An 18,656-nucleotide genomic window follows, 5' to 3' on the forward strand; every position below is an offset into this window, starting at 1 on the left:
GGCTAGTTTACACAGGTGCAGTCAATATTTGAATGGATACTCACTGACTGCTGACAGAGACATGCAAGGCTTTCGGAAGTCCCTGTAAGCAAAAAACGCATCAGCAACAGTGTTACAGCAACAATATTTCAGAATAACTACACAAAGGATACAAAAACATACTAAACCTGCAATCCCAGATATGGACGAAAGTGTCATACGAAGACGATGCCAAAACGTTCTCATCGAATGGTGACCAGTTTATATCACTGAAAGAAATATGAAGTAATGTGTTTTAAAACCATTACTACAGACCTTTTGCACGAACGCAATGCAAGATGGGCACAAAACAAAGCAGAGATGTACAGCAGAAGTGCAAAAAATAGTTACCTAATAGCTCTTGTGTGGGCTTTCGAAATGGTGTGTTTTGACTGCAGCTCACCACAGGACCATGTGAGAAGTTCCACATTCTGGTTACACTGAAAAATTTGGATGGTAACATTACGTACGTTAGAATACCCAGCCCAGGCTCTAATAAGGAATCTCATGAGCCAAAGCAGCACCTTTGTCCTGAACCAAGCTATTGTTTAGACCACATCCATACATTCACTTATACTGTAAGCCTTTTTCGGGATACTGCAGGAGTGGAAAAGCCCAGTTAGGCTTCACTGTGCACTACTGCTAAAGACAATTCACCTTTGGATGAACAAATTCAAACATGGTTAAACACCAACTCAAGTCACCGCTCTCGTTCAACTTATGAGGGGCCATAAAGACAAAACACAAGTTTGCTTCATTCAAAAGACTTCTGTACCAACAACAATGATGTCAATTTTAATGCAACCTAACACAACTATTACCCCCCATCACACGGCAGATCTAATGACGTTTATAGCAAACGTCATTTGCTCTAAATATCATTAGTTCGGCACTACACGAGAATAACGACTGACATTCGAGGCGAATGGCATCTCACGGTTACACGAGGCTGGCGAGCTCATTCAGCGGCCAAATGAGTAGCCTCGACAGCAGTGGCGCGTCCCTAGACAAGAAAGTTCACTAATAAACCAAACAGTACTGTTTCTAAAAACTGCCAGTAAACTTATATTTTCCCCTTCATATTGTTTTTCAAATATCGAAAGACAAACAAGTACTCCAGTTAAGATGAACGCAGTGGTTAAGACGAACAACACTTTTGCTCTCTTGTAACGTCCACAATGAAAGGAACCTCTGCTTGAGATAAATTTCTGATAATACAAATTTTCACAGTCCCTTCGAGTGCGTCTTAATGGGAATATACAGTACCTACAAAAAAAAAAAAAAAAAATTTGTCATCCTCAATGCGATTTTTTGCGGACTTGTCTCAGCTCGTGATGTCTACTGATGTCACCCGAAACGAAAATTTTCTTTTTTAATATAAAAAATAATTATGTTTTGTATTAAAAACTATTATGCATGAAAAGATTCTATACGCACTTGAATTATAATTTTGCAATTTTTCAAGCTTGCCAATTGTCGCCGCTATCACTATCCAATGACATTTGTTCCGCCATGTAGACCCGCACGGCTGAACCGAGTGTCGTAACTAGCTAATGTCATTCACTTTGAATGACATTAGATTTGCTCTGTGACAGGGGTATAGCCTAGGTAATAGGAAAACCAATGAAGCAGTGGCAACTCACCAGCCCCTTTCTCGACAGGTACGTATGGTGTCACAGTGACTTGTTTTTTTTTCAAACGGCAACCGCTGACCAAAGCCACCGCCAAGAAACACGACTGTCCAGTTGTAGTGGTGCCTCTAGTTCTGTTTAATTGCACCACTTGAATACTAATGTGCATGAAACACAGTGTTTAAAGCTCCCTGTGGTTCATCACTGCTGACATCGTGAAGCACGAAATTCGAAGGCTTTTAGATATTTCTCGTATTTTTGTGGTTCAAAAAACATCTTTTGGGGCTGGAATTATGATTAGTGAGTTACCAAGGTCTACGTCCTTCCAAATGAGTACAGTTGTTTTCACGGCCCCTTCAATGTGCCGCCCAGTTCGGTTAAACAGACGAATTGCAGCACTAAGGCTTGAAATCCAAGTTAAAAGGATATTTGTCACATTATCTTTAACTAATGTATCCAAAATTTAGTGTTCCCAAGACTTTCCTTGAAAGGAACACACGTGAAATAGGAACCACCATTTCGTAAAAGTGGGCACGAGTGTGAGAACTTCTTGCAGGAGACGTCTGTTGGTTTATGCAGCTTTAGGCTAGCTAAACGCGACTTTAAGCTCAAGCGAGAGTTTATACATCTCCGACCTTTATACACTCAGTATACTGGAGTTCTTGCAATGCTTATAATAGTTACTTACAGCCAGTAAGAATGTGTCAGCGAGGTGTGGATTCCACTCTGCTGTGGTCACTTCAAACTTGCTCTGGCGTACACTTTTCTTGATGGTAGCGGCCGGGGATTCCAGATTCACAACAGCAACGTATCGACGCCTACAATAACAGTAGTTCCCATGAGTTACGCAGAAAGCAATAATCACAATAGTCAGGCAATATGCCACTCAATTTCTTCCAGATAAAAAGGTAGTGTGCAGCTTTATACGTGACCGAGCAGCACAAAAAAGTAACAAAGTAAACTGTTCTCAAGAACCTTGCAGAGATCAAAACCAATCAGACAGAGAACGATGACAACGAAGCAGTGGACAGGACACATTGGGCCGGGACTAGTAGACGGAACAAAGGAAAGACTCCGGGTGTTCCAAAATGCGTTAGCGCGTCCTTGTCTCCTTCATAATAGAGGTTGCTACTTACCCTGCTAAGACAGCGTATTGTCCATCTGAATCCAGGGCCATCGCGGTGGCCTAAAAAGAAACGATAGAATTCCACGAGTTCGGCAGTTTGTTTGTGTCCGACCTACAAGCACTGTAGGCGGTGTCATCGCTCGCTTTGTGCGCGAGCGTTATCTAAGCTCTTTCAGTTAACGACAATTAAACATGAGGCCCCAATAAGGGTGTTTACAACAGCGTGCGAACGTCACCGGAGCTGTGACAGTTAAGCCCTCATTCCCACAGCCGTTTTTCACCCCGTCACGTCACCGTCACGTCTCCGTCTTCCGTCATGGGGCCGTTTTTAGGCCGATTTCTCGCCGAAAACGGTGCGACGGTGACGGGAGGCCGAGCTCTACGTTTCCGTCACGTCAACGAGGGAGCTTTCAAATCTATCGGGAGCTTTCAAAGCGAGAGAAACCGAAAGCTGGAGCTTATCACTAGTGGGGGGATTAGCACGATAGTGTCGAAGAAATATACCTGCAAATCTTTATGCTCCGAAACAACAGAGGTTAAGTGAACTGCTGCCATCTTCGCCCGCTGGTGGTCCGTAAGCTTCGGCAGGGAAGCCGCCGCAGCAGCCGCAGAAATCCGGCGGCGCGTCTACGGGTGGGCGCTGCTGTCGCTGGCGGCATCCAGGCGACTGAGACGCGGTGCCGCTGCCGATTCCCGCTTGGTCGAGGAATCTAAAAAAAAAATGCTTGTTGCCACCCGCAAGAACTACAACGAAATGTCTAGGACCCTATATATATCGGTAAAATTCGGCGCTAATCGTATTTCTCTGATTTGGTATAACTGAACGCTCGTTTAGTTTTATTATAACGGTTCACGCTGCGGGGTTGAACCAGTTGAACCAGCTTAGTAAACTGGTAAACTGCGCGAAACATGAACGCCGTGGAAGAGCTATGTCGAAGATCAGTGAAAGCGGGCCTGAATCAGTGCGTCAAACTTGTGTGAATAATGAGGGAGAAGTGCAGATGATCGAGCGACGCCGCAGGAATGCACCTGTTGGATGCTACGAAACGCGATTAATGTGTCTGCGTTTTCTCCGTAAACCATAACGAAATGCGCTTATACCAACGGCGAAAGCTCACAGCTCTGCGCTGCCAAACTAGCTACGAAATCAGCCCGAAATAGTCTTTAACCGAATCTTCGCAGCACGCTGCAGGAAGCTCATGGTAACAGGTAGGAGTTGCAAGTTGGAATAAAAAAAAAAACGGCGCATCCACAAAATTATTCCCCGCGTCTGCTCCGACTCGATTTTGCTGCGCTGAACGCTATGCATGCAAGTGCGAAAGCTGATAGAAGCGATAAGAATAAAGGTATTTATCTGACTCTTCGAAACATATTGACGATGGGCAGTAAAACTTCTATTCATTCTAGCCTTCAGCAACTCTTGCGTCGTTCTGCTCTTACCCGAATGGCACATCGCACGAGGAGATCGGCTGTCACCGCGCAGGGTTATCAGATTTGTTTTCAGTATTGCACAATTGTTTGGGGGGGAAGGGGGGAGGGGCCACTATTGTTTTCCCTGCTTCTACTCGTAGCCATAATAATAGGGCCAAATTAGCGCATAATTTTGTTTTGCACAAAGACGACAACTGTATAGGTCACTTTCGTTCCAAAAATAATTCAGTTGAGAGAAATTCATTAATTTTACACCAGCCGGTTGATCCAAGTCGGGGTTTTTCGCCGACTTCAAAGGTGGTTCAGGGATGGATTCGGCTCTCAGCAGAAGAGCACAATACAGCCAGGTTTAACTTCGACCGAAGTTGGTTAAGGAGCGTCGTTTGGTTCGTGGGGCACCGTCAATGTTAAGCCATTCGCGTTGTACTCACCTGTCCGAAAAAAAAAAAAAAAAGCATGAATTCAAATAATAGGCCGTGAGCGCTCGGAATTATTTTGACGCTTCGATGACCGAGAGAACGCTGATTTAGTCAGATTGCAGCGGTGATTGGAGCTTACCTGCAGGGGTTGTTGAGAAATCATCGCTTTGTTAAAAAAAAAAAACGTTATTTTGCCCAAACTTCTCGGTTGTGGTTAGTCACACTTGGCACAAAAGTTGAATTTAAGTGCCAGGCCTGGGTGGCACCAAATTGTTCGGCATTACTCGCATCATTCTTCAGCCAAATGTGCCGTCTTTGGTTAAGAGCGAATGCGCAACGTATACGGGTGAGGGCTTCTGGGAGGCGACAGCTCTTTTTTTTTTTTTTTACTGCGCGCTGGCGCTGGCATTACAAATGTCTTTTATTAAAAACCCGGCGTCTGTGGCGTTGCGTGCTTGAAGTTAAAGCCGCTAAAGCAACTAGGGCATTGGGCTAAACGAACAGGGAGACATAGCGGTGAGGATGCTGGAGCGAGGGGAGGAGAGAGGGAAGGGAAAGGGGAGGTAGGTGAAGTGAATTCAGTTCGTCGACACAAATCTGACTCACTGCCGACATCGCACTGCTATTGCAGACCCAACCACATCGATAGGAATGGTCGCCAGTCAATATTTTCTCTCTCTGACGGTGAAGCACTTTGACTTATCCAAGTTCGACCTCATGGCGGAATAGTAGCACGCAGCGGTTTTTACAAAACAGTTTTCTTCAACCAAACGACAACTCTAAAACCTTGCCACAGCCCTTGCTTCGGGTACTGCTGCTGTATAAATGTATTCGTGCATTCGTTTATGCTTCGACTGTTCACTTGCTGGCACATTCGCGCGTACCGTCGGTCCGGGGCTGAGGCTTCGTGAATAGCGTGATATACTCGTTCAAGCTGTGGAGTGAATCCTCTTAGGTTGTCGGTCCAAATTACCTTGCGGTTACATGTCATTGAGGCACCCTGAGCGGGCAGCAGTACGACTGCCGCCTGTTGGTCCTTGTATCTAACGGTACGTTTTCGCTGCACCTACAGACGGGAGCCTTCGGTGGTAAAGAGATTGAATTTCGGGACTAGTTGAACGTCAGTTGTTGCACTCAGTAACGAGATGATTCGAAGAGCTGCTGCTAAGCAGGTGATCGGAGCACAGTTTGTGCTCATCGAAGCAATCTCGGGAAGGTTTTGGGTTGCGTAAATGGCAGGTCCCGAGCGGCGTTTCCTGTTTCGAAAGCGGTGGAGGGGGGGAAGGGGGGGGGGATTTTTTTACTTCTTTATTCCCACCAGGGGCGCGAGGGGGTAAGGTGGGGAATTTAAACGAGATAAATTAGGCAGGCCTTTCGGAAGAAGCACAGCAGGGCTCTGACGTAAAGATATCATGGTCCAGTGCAGTATTGTCGTCAGTGAAGTAGAGACCTTTCCTGGAGGCAGTATGCTTGTGATCCCCGAGACCCGGGAAATCACAGGCATGGTGCCATAGGATAGTGGTTCCGGGAATTGTCCCGCATACCAGGCATGTTGGTGGGAGCGATTGGCCAGGTTGTCCTTGCCAGTTTGCATTTGCTGCACGTGTTAGACGCCTGGCCGGTGCGTATGCGAACGACGACTTAGGGCTGTCGGCCGAAGCTGGGAGGCAAAGGACTCGGACACGAAGGGATAAGATCGCGCGTGTCCTGCTGCTGTCCCTTCTTGGCACTCCGCACCATGGCGTCATCGTCATATGGCAGCTTTAAAACGAACTTTCTTGCTCTCACTGACGGCGGCGTCGTACCCAAACCCACTGCAGCAAAGTCAACTTTGCACAATGACCCGCCGCAGTGGCTCAGTGGCTAAGGCGTTGTGCTGCTGAGCACGAGGTCGCGGGTTCGATTCCCGGCCGCGGTGGCCACTTTTCTGATGGAGGCGAAAAGCAAAAACGCCCGTGTGTACGAGATTTCGGCGCACGTTAAAGATCCCCAGGTGGTCTAAATTAATCCGGAACCCTCCACTACGGCGTGCCTCATCGCCTGCGTTGCGTCGGTGCGTTAAACCCTACAATCAATCAATCAACTTTGCACAATGGGATGGCACGTGGTGATGATCATGATGAAACAAGGAAAAAACACTTCTTGGGGTCAGAATCGAACCAGGGTCCATCGTCTAATGACGTCTATCCGATTGCGCCATCATCGCATTTTTTTGTACCAGTAAATTTATATACAAATATAGATACAGAGCCGCATTCGGGTCACTCACCATTTCCTTTGGATTCATTGCGCAAGCCTTGGCTTTGGACTGGCTGAGTTGAAGTGGACAATGGGTTGTAGGCGACGATTGGGGGAGGGGGGCGGGGGCGCTCAGCTTTTCTCTGAGGGACTCGTTTGCTGTCGTCTGGGTTTTGATTTTCACTCGCAGGCAGTTTGCGCTTTCATCGTTGACGCTGTGACTTTGATTGCAGCGGCTTTGACTTTGACACTTCGCCATTCGAGTTTTCCACGCAAGAAAGCTTCTCGTTACCACCATCGTCGTCGTTAGATGGAAGGACTTCTAATTTTTCCGGTTGTCTGCTACATAAGCACACGTCGGCGCGTGTTGTATGAACTCATGTGCCATGGCACTATGCCGATTTGACGTGTGACTGGCATGACCAGGGAATTAAAGGGGGTGGCTCTATGCTTAGCTGTTTAGAAGGCGCTTGAGTGATGGAGAAGGTGTGGGCGGCAATCTAACTTTTCCCCACCCAATGGATACTCTGCTAAATCGGGTTCCTCACAGACGGTCTCGTAGACCTGTTGCTGATTCTCTTCGTTGCGTAATAGTTATTCGATCCTTTCTGCACCCGGGTCGTACTCTTCGAGAGTGGTGTCTGCGGCAGTTTTCTTGGAGTCCCGTTCAATACTTGAAAAGCATGTTCAACTTGTCGAGCGCAGCTATAAGCGTCAGTTCATGGCCGAAGCGTCGGCCTAACCCAGAGAACAAACATGGATCGAAGCGGAGAAGGAATGACGGTGGAAGCGAAGAGAGCGCGAGGAGGTAAGCGTAGCATGGCGAAAAAACCGGGGCATAAGATGGCTTGAAAAAGAAGGAAAACGGAGGAAAAACGTAGGGTTATTAGCACACTCCTGCCTGCTCGTGCTGCGGCTGAACCGATTGCTTGACTGAACCGACCGATTGAGTAGAGCGCGTGCTCTACTCGCAAAACCAGCGCCACAAAAGCAGTGCCGGTGGTATATCCGCACGTGAGACAGCTTCCCGGTTGGCGCCGGAAGAGGCTACCCGACAACACGTTCCAATTTTTGTTGTGGTTTCCTTTGGTTTATCCGCACGTGAGACAGCTTCCCGGTTGGCGCCGGAAGAGGCTACCTGACAACACGTTCCAATTTTTGTTGTGGTTTCCTTTGGTTCCGGGTGGATCTGAAGCCTTATATATCATTGAAATACGGAGAAAATTCATCTCGAGAAAGAAAAATATACGCTCAAATTTCGCACTGCAGGGAAGCGTAATCTGTGCCGCTTTACCTTCAGGAATATTTAAGTAGTCCCGAAATCATTGTGCCATTGGGACCACCAACACCAGTGCGACACTTGTGTTTGTACGGTTCCCTCATTTGCTTGCTTCGTATTTATATAGTCTCTTTTAACGCGGTGTTCCAGCAGTGGAAATCGCACGTTTTCCAAATTCACACTACTCTGTTTTATGACATGTGACAAATTTGCCGAAAGCTGTTTCTCTTTTTTTTAGCATATGAAGTGTCATTTGGTTCCCAATTCACAAAATTTTACGACAAAAGGACGGCCTGCGAAGTTCTTGAAGTGTTACACCTCTTTATCAAATACGCCGTAGTACAAAGTCATTCGTTTTCGTTGTACTTGTTCCGATCGGCCAACGGGATCGAAACACAAATTCGACACGAGGGCATGAGCAAAACTTTCGTGCCTCTTAGCAACACGGCATATGAGAGGGGCAGGTCTATTAACTTGCCGCATTCTGCATTCACTCGTAGTACTAAAAGTAAGATGTGCGTGGGCCATGAGTCATGTCAAGCATTACTGGCGGTGCTCATGAGGAGCATCCATGTTTGGGTTGAGCCAAAAAACCCCTGCGTGAAGCGATGGCGTTTTTTTTTTTCTTTTAATGGCGAAACCCATTCTTAGGGTTGAAACGGGACCCTCGAGGGTGCCGTTCCTCCATAGGAGGTTGACACACCCTCGTCAAAGGGGATAGGAGGAAAGCTCCGATCGTGCTTTGCCTCCATGCGCATGCGCTCTGCACGTGTTTAGCAGAACAGCCGAAAGCGCGACTGCATGGAGGAAAGTATTCTTTCCTCCATGCGCGACTGCAACAGAGGCGTCGCGCTGTTGAAACATCCGCTCAAGGGCCGCTCGCTTGTAAAGTGCACTCACTCACTTCACGCAGCGACGCGTCTTCGTTTCTACAATATCACAGAAGAACGCGAGGCTTTCGTACGATTGGTTACGCACGTGGTTCTTTGTTGCAACTGCAGCCTCGCCATTTAGGTTCACTTATTCGCAATGGTTTTTCAATGAACATCTTCGCAGCACTCACACAGAACAACTCACTGCCTGTTCATTGAAATTGTTACGTGGCAGCAGGACAATGATAAGACGAACCATGGTATTTACATGGCGGCCATGGCAGCGCCCGCGCAGGCTACGCGCCACACCACTTTCTCCTCTGACGTTGAGACCATAGCCTTATATGTCTGCTATGTCCCAATCGCGTCATAAGCGTCTTCTTGCAACAATATTTGAGATCATAGCACTATGTTTCAGTCTCGTCATAGTCGTCTTTTTGTAACAATATTTCGAGCTTACTGCGTGAAAGCGCTATTCCACAGCAGTGCCGTACGATAGCAGGCCCTGTTGGCTTTCGCCATTACATCTCTAGCAGGTGGTGACATGTGGAGAACTGTTTTTTTTTCATGCTAGAGAAAATGAACTTGCCGCATTATATATATGATGAATTAAGGTAATCTGTCGCACGTAGAAGGCGGAGGCGGGTACTGCTGCATTCGGACCTTTTTGACGCTTTTCGACTTTGTAGTGGTAAAAATTGGAGAGATTCACTGTTCAAGGTTAAATGCTCGTTTTTACCGAATCGCCTAATCGTTCAAAATGCAAATTTGTAGTCAACTGGTTCGCCCCACTGTATGTGATTACTGATTAATTTGTTTGTGGAAAGCTAAACTTTTCCCTTTTTAAGGGTTGTCACAGAGTACGTGGGACGCGTGCACAGGGCGATTTATGTCAATCGAATGCCAAGTTAAGAAAATGCAGAGTGGTAACACCAATGCCTGGTGAGTCATGTAGGGTCAGTCTGACGTTACATGCGGTAAAATGCGTGGCTCCCGGAAGATTAATTACCGCGTTTGAGGAACTACCATTTTATTTGTTGTTTTTGTACCGTTTGTTTCATCCTCCTCTGTCCTGCTGGCTCTATCTTCGGTGGCCTCTTCCTTCTACGAAACCGACACTGATAGCGGACGCGAAACGACGAGAGCGGGCGCTTAAGAGCTGCGCTCTAAAACAATGGCTCCACGTAGCGGCCGCGGTGCCGCCTTGCGCTCCGCTCCCCTCGCCGACCGACTCGCCACTAGGTGGCCGAGCGAAGCCGACGCATCCAACCCAAGTTCCGTCGACTACGGCGAATTTAACCGGAGTTGTGGGCCCCGGGCCCGCATACCCGGTCTCCGTCGAACCTCCTACCACCATGGATCCCGTCGAAGTTGTATCTAACGCCCCAACCTCGGAGGACATGTGTCTGCAGCTGCCCAGTGCCTCGACCGACGAAGACGCCATGCTAGGCTTACCGACAAGTACGGCACTGGCCGCGGTCGTTCCAGCGGCCGATTCAGTCACTGTCATGCGCACAGCACTGCGCATGCACGAGAACCCTTTCGCTCCTCTCTCCGCTACTGAGCCCCCGCAAGACAGCGAAGGCAAGTGCGATGTTTCACTCACTTCTAACGTACGCATTGTGCCAACTGCAGCGCACGGCCAGAAACGCTCCCGGGGGACGCTTTCCTTACTGAACGCAGGGTCCGCGGCTAGGCCTAAACCTTTCGTTCGGCACGGCGGCGCCCGAATTGGGCGTGGACAACAACCTAACGTGGTCCGCCGCGGTCCTAATTGTCATGACGAGACAGCTGACTACAACTCGTACGATTCAGATTCAGAACCAGCAATCCCACTAGACCAAAACGAAGAACGGTGGCAGACAGTCACTTACCATCGCCGTAAACCGGCGCGAAGTCAACCTGGCCTAGTTGAAGAACGCCGCGCGACTGGCTGGTGTACTGTATTCTAAAACCTCAAGAGCCGTGCAGAAATATGGACGAGAAGTTCATTCTACACGACGTAGCAATTTCGAAGCACGTGAAGATTTCCTTAACGACTCCAGAAAGGAAAGGCAATACGCGCATTCTGATATATCTCGACAGAAGCAACCAAATAGCCGTGGATACAGACGACTGCGGAGTGTGAGACGCCCTTCTAACCATAAAGCAACTTCCTATCAATGGAAAACCCACACCGTTTCAAGCTTACGAAGCCATAACGAGAAACCAGATACAGGGCATCATCCACAACGCGGGCGGAATGACAGCTACCGAGCTTAAGGCGAACCTACACTGTCGAAAGTGCGAAATCATCAGCGCTCGCCCTATTGGCGGAAAAGGCACGACGCTGGTAACCTTTCAGGGAAGGAGCCTTCCTTTCAATATCGGACTCAAATCGTTTACGATTCGAGTTTTCCCTTTCAAGCCAACAGTCTATGCTTGTCAGACCTGTCACAAGTTGGGACATGGGAAATAACAATGTCCCAATGCAGACAAACCGCGTTGTCCAAAGTGCAGCGGCAAACAGCATGACAGTAGTGAAGAATGTCCCAACAACACACCGAAATGCAGGAATTGTGGTGGGAGCCATCTAGCTACGGCCCGAAACTGCCCCAAGCGCATAGAGATCAACAAGAAACTAACCACACGGAAATCACCAGCCGACGCTAAACGAAATCAACGCTCAGGGCCGAAAACAGACCAAGGTCCACTTTCGCCATCGCTTGAAGGACACTCAAAAATGGTGGCCGTCAGGCGCAGTACCGATAAATCTTCAAGCAGCGCTCATTCAACACCCCCGAAAAAATCTCTAGGGAAGCTTGTAGATCGCGAAGAGGGCACGCTTAGTTTTGCGGACGCAGTCAAGAGCACTAACCGGAAAAGCGTGGCCAAGAAAAGATCTTTAAAGGAGCCATGAAGAGAAAATACAACTTCGTTTAATTTGAAAGAACTATGATTCAGTATCTCACTCAGTTCTATTAAAACCACAAAAGGTGTTTTTTAACGAAAAAAAAGCAAGAAGTATTTAAAAACTTTCAAATTTTGCGCCACAGTGACGTGTTATGAGCAAGAATGACGTCATACGGGCCAACAATAAAACATAATTTTCAGTGCGTTAACTGCACCTTAGCATTCAAGTGATGCGGTCAAATGGAACTAGAGGCCCCATTGGCGGTGAGCGCGAACACAGGCGGCGCTGCGAAGCGCGCCTCCGTGACGTCAGCTTAGGGATTCTCGCATTTGTCGTCTGCTTCACTCAGGATCGCTCTCCCTGCTGTTTCTTTGCGCTCGGTCAACGTCTGATGCTTGTCCGCACCAGAATTGGCGTGTGGGTAACTTTTTATCATAATAATAGGCTTAAAATCGCATACACTAGCTCATGGTGTCAATTAAAGTATAGTTTTGGATACCGCTACGGCAGAAACATTGCTGACGCCACCCCATTCCTTGCGAAGCCGGTCCTGTGCGGAGCGCGAAGAGTCGGAGCTAGGCGTCAGCTTCTCATGTAAGCATTCGAACAAAAGGAACAGTCAGCTGCTAATAACCGACAACAGCGAATATGGAAGACCAAAACAAATTCTAGGCCTTCAGGGCTGTCGGCTTTGGCAGAAGGCATCACGATTCCCGGTAATCATATGTAAGGTAAAACAGTTTTTGCAACCTTGCCGAACGCTCGAACGCGTTTTGTCACATCACTTTACGTTGTCAAGGCATGAAAGTTTGCCGACATGCACTATAGACCAATGTTGCTATAGACTGCAAAAACTGTAGGTTGAGTTCCAAATAACCCAGTGTGTATATACGCGCGTGCTGGTTCTATACCAGGAGGTTTATTGAGCAAAACGAGTCACGTCTTCGTTAAATTATTGTAACACATATATGTTTGTTAAGACCTGGAGGGATATTTCGGAACATTTTGCACAGCCATATCTTCCCGATATTCGGATGTGCGTTATAGGAAAACTGCACTCAAAAGGAGGAGGAGGAGGAGTAAGGGGAGGAGGGGAAAACTTTGTTTAACAATTAAATCGATCTGGTTAGTGGGCCGGGTCCTCAGTCCAGGACAAGAGAGTAAAAGTAATTTTCTTCAAATCATAGAACGCCATCCCGAGTAGAATAGGATTTGTTCTTCGCGCCTGGAAGGGTTGAAAAGCAATAAAGAGCTACTTGGAATTCTTCTTCGGTTTCGAGTCTTGTAATATATGCAGTTATACTATTTATTGCGTTAGTTAGCGAGTATATCATGCCTTCAACACCGTAATCATGTCATCATTGTTCGAGTTGAGAGTCAGTTCGTTATGATAACGATATAATTACGATAGAACTTCGGAGCACAAAAGCCGCCTTCGAGTACTGTGGACCACGTTGTTTAGGGCGCGATCGCGGTGGCGTAGCACAAACCTTCTCATTGTATTTGCATGTGAATAAACAAAGCACGCTGCGGATATGCACCTTCTTGCACGCAGCCGTAATGAAAGCCAATTTGTGAAGAAGGGAATGTATGCCATACAAAATGAAGGAAATATCCACACGACCTTTGTGAGGCTCCCAAACATCCCGAAACCTCCTAATAAGAAGTTGGTGACGGCGCAGAAAAATTAATGCGTTGGGCAGAAAAAAAAAGCAAGAAACATTAACCCGATAGAGGACAACAACGAAAGAAACAGAAGAAAGCCGCTTTATTTCCTGCTGTGCGATGAGCGTGTAGAGGCCGCTGCTTGGTACGCAGTATTAGACTGTTGAGTCTTCATAGGAGCATCTCAAAAATACTGAAGGGAAGCCTACGCATTTTGAATACTTATCGAGAAGCTCTGATCGCTGATCCTCGCGAATAAGCAAGAAAGGACGAGTTACACACGATCTTCTGACCGATACTCTGAAGGAAGTTGTTCTCTATTTCTTCGTGTGTTGCAAACTTGCGGGCGATACAGCTTCAAAGTATTCAGGTGCGTCAGAAGCTGGCAAAATAACTGAGTCGCTGGAAATACGCTTTTTAACGCACTACAGCAACGAAGCGGGCGATTGGGCAGAAAAAAAAAGCAAGAAACATTAACCCGATAGAGGACAACAACGAAAGAAACAGAAGAAAGCCGCTTTATTTCCTGCTGTGCGATGAGCGTGTAGAGGCCGCTGCTTGGTACGCAGTATTAGACTGTTGAGTCTTCATAGGAGCATCTCAAAAATACTGAAGGGAAGCCTACGCATTTTGAATACTTATCGAGAAGCTCTGATCGCTGATCCTCGCGAATAAGCAAGAAAGGACGAGTTACACACGATCTTCTGACCGATACTCTGAAGTCACTGGACCGATCTTCTGACCGATACCCAGTCACTGTTACCCCTCACAAGCGGAGTGTAGCAGACGACAGCGGCGCGAATCCCTAAGCCGACGTCAGAGCCAGGGGGCGCCACTCAAAGATCTCACCGCCAATTACAGACGTCCAGTCATGTGTCGTCGCGACTGGTCAGTTAGGCGGCCGCCAATCGCACAAACAAGGTTCCGTGACGTCATAGAAAAGTTGCGGGAAATTGGCTAGGCGGTCGCGACTGCTTCACACGTTTTCTTTCATATCTCCGTTATTTGTTCGAAGATTGCGATGATATTGGTATCAGTGTTATCGGGACTAAGCAGTCTTTCTAATAAACCCAACTTGTATTTTGTCTTCATGGCTCCTTTAAGTCGCGCACCCCCGTAACAATCGCCCCCGCTTACGCGCACTACATCAGCAAGAACTCAACCCAGTGCCCACTCTCACAAGGAAGCCCCTCAATCCCCACGCAGTGCAACATCCAGTGAAAGTAGTGTTGCGACCGGGCGGGGGCACCCGATCCGAGCTCCGTGGCCTCCGACATACGAATGGTAGCGTGTATGATGCGAGCGGCCAGCCGCTGTTGCAGCCGTGAAGAAGTCCAGAAGCCTTAGGCTAACGTAACTGTTTACTTCATAGCGAAAGGTGAGCCGAAGCCAAAGAACAATGCCCCGACGGGCGAGGTTACAATACAGGACTCGAGCAGAGCGACAGCATCGATTCGCTGCTCTAACAGGAATGAGTTACAGCGCTTGGGCAGCTCTATTTATACCCAAAAGCGGTAACGGTCAAACAGCCTTCCCTCTACATTTTGCGCACGCTACGCACTTCACAGACACACACAACGCTCTTTCCAGAGTTCGTAAGTCGTCGGTAGCTTCGGCGCACGTTGAGTCCGAGAGAAGGGAGAGAGGAGGACTCCGCTGAGTTCGCGGGGCCTCTGTGTTCTTGAAGAGCGTTGAGACGAGCCTCGCCGGCAGCCGCCGAAGTTTTGAAATGCGCCGAAAGCGAAGCGTCTGACTCGGCTTGTCGAAACTTGTCACCGACATGGTGGCGCCTGACGGCAGAAAGGCGCACGCAGTGGCTTCGCCGCACAGCCGAGGAGTGACGCGGGAAAGTACGGCGGCGCTGGACGATTCCTAGCAGCATCTCCGCCGGGGGTCCGAGATCCCGATGGATAAGGGTATTCAACCGTTGTCCGGAGGGATGCTTTCGAAGTGAAGTGCTCGGCAGACGCTCGACTCCAGGCCTGGGCTGTACGACACCATGCTGGAGCTTCACAGGGCGGGTCACTGGACGAGTAGTGGCTCCCCAAGAACGTCTCTGGCTTGGTCAGGCAAGCAACAGAACAACACAGGAAGACACAACCGCATCGCCGGCAAGTGCGAAGACAAATCCGCACTCAAGATCTACCAGGCTTTTAGTTGCGATAAAAAATACGCGAATAACTAACTACTCTAGTTATATTTTAGCCCAGCAGTACTTTAGACAAGTGCACAAACTTGAAAGGTGACATTTCGCGTGATTGGAAATGTCCCACACACAAAAAACGTAATCGTAAAGGGCGAAACCTGCTTCAGGAAAAATAATGAAATTGAGAAAGTCGGGCGTCTACAAGCCACTTCTCGCGCTGAGAGCTGCGATTCGAGCTCTCATCATTGCCCTGAGTTTTTCCCTTTTTGTACCGCACTTTAGGTGCGCCTGCTTCCTGAAAGCGACTGCTGCGACCGCGTGAAAGGACACCGGCCGTTGTTTTCGACAAAGGCCGAGCGCGCGGAGGAGCGAGCGAGATTTTCCACCGTTCATACGTTAGGCGCGCACTCCTTCTTTGAGGCGGCGTTCCCTTGGCGCGCGATGCGAGCTCCCCCTTGGCGTGCCCGCACTGAAACACGCGCCGCAAGTGCGCGCAGTTTTCCCTCTCTCCTCGTTGCTCACCTTTTCGCGAACGCGTCCGGCAAGCGAACGTCGGAACGCGTTTACGTTCTCTCCTCTAGGCTGATCGGTTCCCGACTTCGGCTCAGCCACAGGCGCCACCGAAATCTCAACTAGCATAGCCCATATTGGCCTGTCGTCGGGAGTCAGCTGGGAGTGACTCGGGCACGACGTGCTTATTAGACACTTCGTAGCTTCCAACAGACCCTATCTCGGCGTCCCTCGCCTTTTCCGCAACACTCTCAGTAAGCGAACACCGAAGGGTGTTTTCGTTCTGTTTTGCGGCTGTCAAGGCTACACTAGATCCAAGCTGCCCTGTCTCAAAAGACGGCTCAGCCGCCCGCGACACCTGAATCTCTACGAGCTCGGCTGGCCGTTGCTCGAGGTCAGCTACCTGAGCTGGTGGCAAGACGGAATGGGCTTGCTCAGTGGCGAGATCGTCATGACTCCCAACTGAACCATGCAAACCGTCTGCTGCCTCGACTGCAGGCTTTCCCACCACGTCGCTCGTTTCTGCACTGCCGTCCGAAGGAACAACCTCCGTTTCAGCGGACTCGTGCGGCCTCTCGGTAACCTCATCGTTTACGCATTCCTGCGAAACGTCGCTATCTCGCCAAGTGTTCACGTTCAAGTCGGTAGCCGTTCCCAAGGCCTCCCGCGAATTTGAACCGTCTGAACACTCCGCCGAGATCTCTAAAACAAACACAGACACACTTCTGCTCTCAGTGGACTTACATTGCCCTCTGTCGTGAGCCTCCGGAAATGCGCTATCTCCGCTATCTCTCTCAGCCACCTCGCCGCGCTGCTGGGCCGCAACCGTTAAGGTCCCTACAGGGACCTTAGCAACCGTCGCTTCCGACTCGCGCTCCCGAGCGTCTGCTACTGGCATCGCTGGCACGGTGCTTTCCTCGACAACGAGGTCTTTTTCGAGCAACAATTCTAACTCGGGCTTCACTTCTTCCTGCTCGAGTTGAATTTCATGCTCTAAGAGCTTGTTCTCCCGTTGGAGTCTCTCTCTTTCGAGCTTCTTTCTTTCCCTTCGGATTTGCTCGATATTGAGGTCGTACTCTCGCATCTTTTCCTCGTGTTTGAGTTTCTGCTCTCGCATTCTTTCCTCGTGTTCCCGTAGGAATTTGTTATGTTCTCGCTTCTTCTCCTCGCGTTCCTCACGCTGCATGGCGCTCAGCCTCTGCCTCTGCGGCCTGACGTTTCGCGGTCTCCCTGCCATTGATCAGCTCAATGCATTCGAGACAGCTCGTCATCGTCAGCCCCAACAGCGAGTATAGCCTGTATCAACTCTGGCTTTCTCAGCGCGTCCGTAACATCCAAGCGCAACTCTTTTGCAAGCTCCAACAACTGCGGTTTTTTCAACGCCTTCAAATTCATGGCCGGTCTAGAGTACTGCTTTCCCACTGCTCCAAAAATGATTTGCGCGAATAACCCACGCGACAAAAACACACGCCATACCAGCTATCCTCAGAAGCCTGGTAAAACTTAGTGAAGAAAAGTCCCGCACTCACCCTTGACCGCCGTGAATTCTGCGAAGTCCGAAGCCGCCTTGACGTCCGTGGTGTTGGGTCTCGCACCGCTGGCCTCAGGTGTTACGAAGTTGCCATCCGACCGCTGCCAACCAGTTGTTGCGACCGGGAAGGCCGACTGCAGCCTGGAAGAGGTCCTGAGCTGATAGGCCAACGTAACTGTTTACTTCATAGCGAGAGGTGAGCCGAAGCCAAAGAACAATGCCCCGACGGGCGAGGTTACAATACAGGACTCGCGCAGAGCGACAGCATCGATTCGCTGCTCTAACAGGAATGAGTTACAGCGCTTGGGCAGCTCTATTTATACCCAAAAGCGGTAACGGTCAAACAGCCTTCCCTCTACATTTTGTGCACGCTACGCACTTCACAGACACACACAACGCTCTTTCCAGAGTTCGTAAGTCATCGGTAGCTTCGGCGCACGTTGAGTCCGAGAGAGGGGAGAGAGGAGGACTCCGCTGAGTTCGCGGGGCCTCTGTGTTCTTGAAGAGCGTTGAGACGAGCCTCGCCGGCAGCCGCCGAAGTTTTGAAATGCGCCGAAAGCGAAGCGTCTGACTCGGCTTGTCGAAACTTGTCACCGACATGGTGGCGCCTGACGGCAGAAAGGCGCACGCAGTGGCTTCGCCGCACAGCCGAGGAGTGATGCGGGAAAGTACGGCGGCGCTGGACGATTCCTAACAGTAGTAACCACGTTTTGCAAACTTCTCAGCGGCCACAACCCCAGCCTGATTATGAGGCGGTATTCTCCGCACGCGTAGCACAACTAGAGAGAAACATCATGACACGGGTTCAGAGTATGATTGAACGCGCAATTGAAAAATGCGCTCGCACTGTCACGGAGCGTCTCATGTTCTATGGAACGCTCCCTTTTGGGGGTTCCA

General features: G+C 49.1%; 1 protein-coding gene across 3 annotated transcripts in view; it reads right to left on the reverse strand.

Annotated features, from left to right (window-relative positions):
• Positions 1 to 3,442, reverse strand: part of Wdr59 (WD repeat domain 59) — a 40,683-nt gene extending 37,241 nt beyond the window's left edge. For all 3 annotated transcript variants that reach the window (XM_077687297.1, XM_077687298.1, XM_077687296.1), the window contains exons 1-6: positions 3,280 to 3,442; positions 2,786 to 2,835; positions 2,338 to 2,467; positions 370 to 458; positions 168 to 248; positions 45 to 82 (exon numbers count right to left, since the gene is read on the reverse strand). In XM_077687297.1, the coding sequence (XP_077543423.1) occupies positions 45 to 82; positions 168 to 248; positions 370 to 458; positions 2,338 to 2,467; positions 2,786 to 2,835; positions 3,280 to 3,330 (439 nt within the window). In that variant the 5' untranslated portion in view covers positions 3,331 to 3,442. The remainder of the gene's footprint in view (positions 1 to 44; positions 83 to 167; positions 249 to 369; positions 459 to 2,337; positions 2,468 to 2,785; positions 2,836 to 3,279) is intronic.
• Between the last annotated feature and the right edge of the window lie 15,214 nt (positions 3,443 to 18,656).

This window comes from Haemaphysalis longicornis, unplaced genomic scaffold (genome assembly GCF_048455015.1).
Source record: "Haemaphysalis longicornis isolate Haplotype H1 unplaced genomic scaffold, Haemaphysalis longicornis Haplotype H1 scaffold_1, whole genome shotgun sequence".
Taxonomy (NCBI): domain Eukaryota; kingdom Metazoa; phylum Arthropoda; class Arachnida; order Ixodida; family Ixodidae; genus Haemaphysalis; species Haemaphysalis longicornis.